Below are 2,386 nucleotides of genomic sequence, written 5' to 3' on the forward strand. Positions count from 1 at the left end.
AAATCTGGTAAAATCTGAGTCTGACGTGTCTGGCAGCTGGCTGGCCTACCTATTGTCATCAAAATAAAATTGAAAATATTGTAGGAGTAGAGACACCTCAAAGTAAAACAAAACACTGTGGTGTCTTAACCTTGCACGGTTTTAATAGATGCTGTTCTGTTTTGCGACAAATAAAAATAAAAATATTGATTAGCTGTGGGTCTAGACAAAGTGCAAATTATAATCGCAAAACCAGTCGAAAAGTGGTCGAAAAGCCCCTTTTTTGTATGGAGTTTTGACGGATTCGATTTTCGATTCGAACAAAAAGTGCGTTTTGTCTAGGGGGGCTGCTGATGACTGTACTTTGATTATTTGATTGACGACCTAGTGTACGTTAAGAGAAGAGTCCAATACCTGCACTAAGAGTAAGGATCGGTATAGTGATGGTCCCGGAGGCCTTCAGGCTGGCTTCAGATGCATCCAGCGCCTCGACAGAGAAATTCTTCAAACCAACCAGCTTGAGCTGAGTCGTTTCGTATGATATTCTAAAAAGAACGAGTCATTTAGAACTAGGCAGGTGCAGCATCCTAAACCTTATAAATATTTTGTTTAACCTAATACTTATAGGTATGCCTCTAAAAATAAAATAAAAAACAATCACTGCAGGTGTTTCCTATCATAATGTATTATCTTTCAGTCGATACCTAAATGATTTTTCATCTTGGCCGATAATTATTTTGTTACCAACTTTTACTTCTTTACGTGTTTTTTTTTAATAATTGTACTTAGTTGATAAATTAATATAAAAATAAAACCATGCGTATGAAAAAAACTAAAAGAAGTAAGTACCTACTTTCTTATATAGGTGGTGTCGTCAGCATAGCTGATATAGGCAAGAGTTGAATTTCTCTAAGTCTAACTGACTGATAGCTATATCATTTACATTCGAATAAGTAAATAGTAGGTAAGTAAGTCATTACAATAAAATACAATAAAGTAGGGTAAATAATCAAGGGAAGTACAAGTATAGGTTGTTGTTGTGTGTCTGTCTTTGATTTGCATAAATTAATAGTGACTGTGTGTCTGGCTGGATCATTTCAACAATGACAATATGATTATGACATTCGTTAGCAAACAAGATTAAAATTGCACGTTATCTCTATGCCGAATGCGTGTTTGATTGAACTATAAACTTAAGTAGAGCTAAAATTGCAACAAAATCTCCCTACTACCTTTCCAAAATTAAACTAAATACTATTTCTAAGACATTTGGCTGAACAATTTGATACCACTTTTAAAACATCTCAGTAAGTAAGTGTCTTCTACTTACCTCACTCCATATCCATCATAATTTCCGTTTACCGCTGGTATGTTAATTTCATCGAGCGAAGGGAGTGGAAATGAAAATGGTCCTCTTTCCCCGGCTCTCCATTTCGTCAGTAGAGTTAACAGATTCTCCTCTAAAGTGTTCTTTGCTAGAAGAAATGTTCAAAATTCTGTATGATCCAAGTTACTGGTAACTTGCTCTATCATGATCCAAAATACTGAAGGGATCAAGCTGAATTTCAAATATACCGGAATTTAAACATTCAAATGTAACGATTTTTCAGTTGATTTCAGGACTTCAAGTTAAATTAGGTAATAACTATTACAGTTGTGATAGAAAAAATTTACAAATTACATGATTTTATATTAATTAGGTAAATAAGTTTAACATTTAGAAAATTAGAAAACACATTAAAAACATTCACTCACGCGTTGTGTCAATTCCGTTAACCACTAACACTAATGTAACCGTCTCTAAAATAACGAAAAGGGACTTCATCTTGTTATAATTACTGCACCGACTATGACGAGTTTGTCACGAAACATCATATTTATACCGGTATAAAAGTACTATTCATAGTCACAGGTATTTACTGTTTATTTACTGAAAATCATCTGATAAGTCGTGTCTCATAAATACCAAAAGCACAGTCATAGATTTAACTGTTTGTCAGTGATGATAAAAAGGGCGGTTTCCTGATATTTTCGGTGTAAGTAAACGTAATTTGGTTTATATCAGCTCAAACGGATGGAAGGTAAGTGTTATGACTTAATAATCTCTTTAAATACTGAGTTATTGTTCGTTCGTGTTAGACTTCTCTTGAATTTTGCCGGTCAAGGGCAATAGTTAGTAGTTAATTATCAGTTGACTAAGAAACAAATTCAACACAATAGTAGTCCCTTTTGTTATTAATGACCGCCCAATGGTGTAGTAGCGGAATTATCACATTGCACAGGACACGGTTCGATTCCCGTTCGGCACAATTTTCGTCCTACTTTGGCATAGTGATACAAAAAAATAGTAGTGTGTGAATTTAATCCTATTATGTAACCTATTGTTTATTGTATTTCTAGCTTCTGC

General features: G+C 34.2%; 1 protein-coding gene across 1 annotated transcript; it reads right to left on the reverse strand.

Moving 5' to 3' along the window:
- Positions 1-358: 358 nt before the first annotated feature.
- LOC114355517 (uncharacterized) lies at positions 359-1,920 on the reverse strand. The gene is made up of 3 exons (XM_028308401.1): positions 1,735-1,920; positions 1,310-1,454; positions 359-524 (listed from the first exon to the last, which is right to left on the reverse strand). Exons 1-3 carry the CDS (start codon positions 1,802-1,804, stop codon positions 374-376), a joined length of 366 nt encoding a protein of 121 aa, XP_028164202.1. The 5' UTR covers positions 1,805-1,920; the 3' UTR covers positions 359-373.
- Positions 1,921-2,386: the final 466 nt, after the last annotated feature.

This window comes from Ostrinia furnacalis, unplaced genomic scaffold, assembly GCF_004193835.3.
Source record: "Ostrinia furnacalis isolate ACB-3 unplaced genomic scaffold, ASM419383v2 OfSCF2415, whole genome shotgun sequence".
Taxonomy (NCBI): domain Eukaryota; kingdom Metazoa; phylum Arthropoda; class Insecta; order Lepidoptera; family Crambidae; genus Ostrinia; species Ostrinia furnacalis.

Coding starts and splice junctions, on each gene's coding strand:
- LOC114355517 (XM_028308401.1), bottom strand. CDS start 1,804: ATGAAGTCCCTTTTCGTTATTTTAGAGACGGTTACATTAGTGTTAGTG. Junction 1,455..1,734: donor TAACGGAATTGACACAACGC/GTGAGTGAATGT, acceptor CATTTCTTCTAG/CAAAGAACACTTTAGAGGAG. Junction 525..1,309: donor TATGATGGATATGGAGTGAG/GTAAGTAGAAGA, acceptor CGTTCTTTTTAG/AATATCATACGAAACGACTC.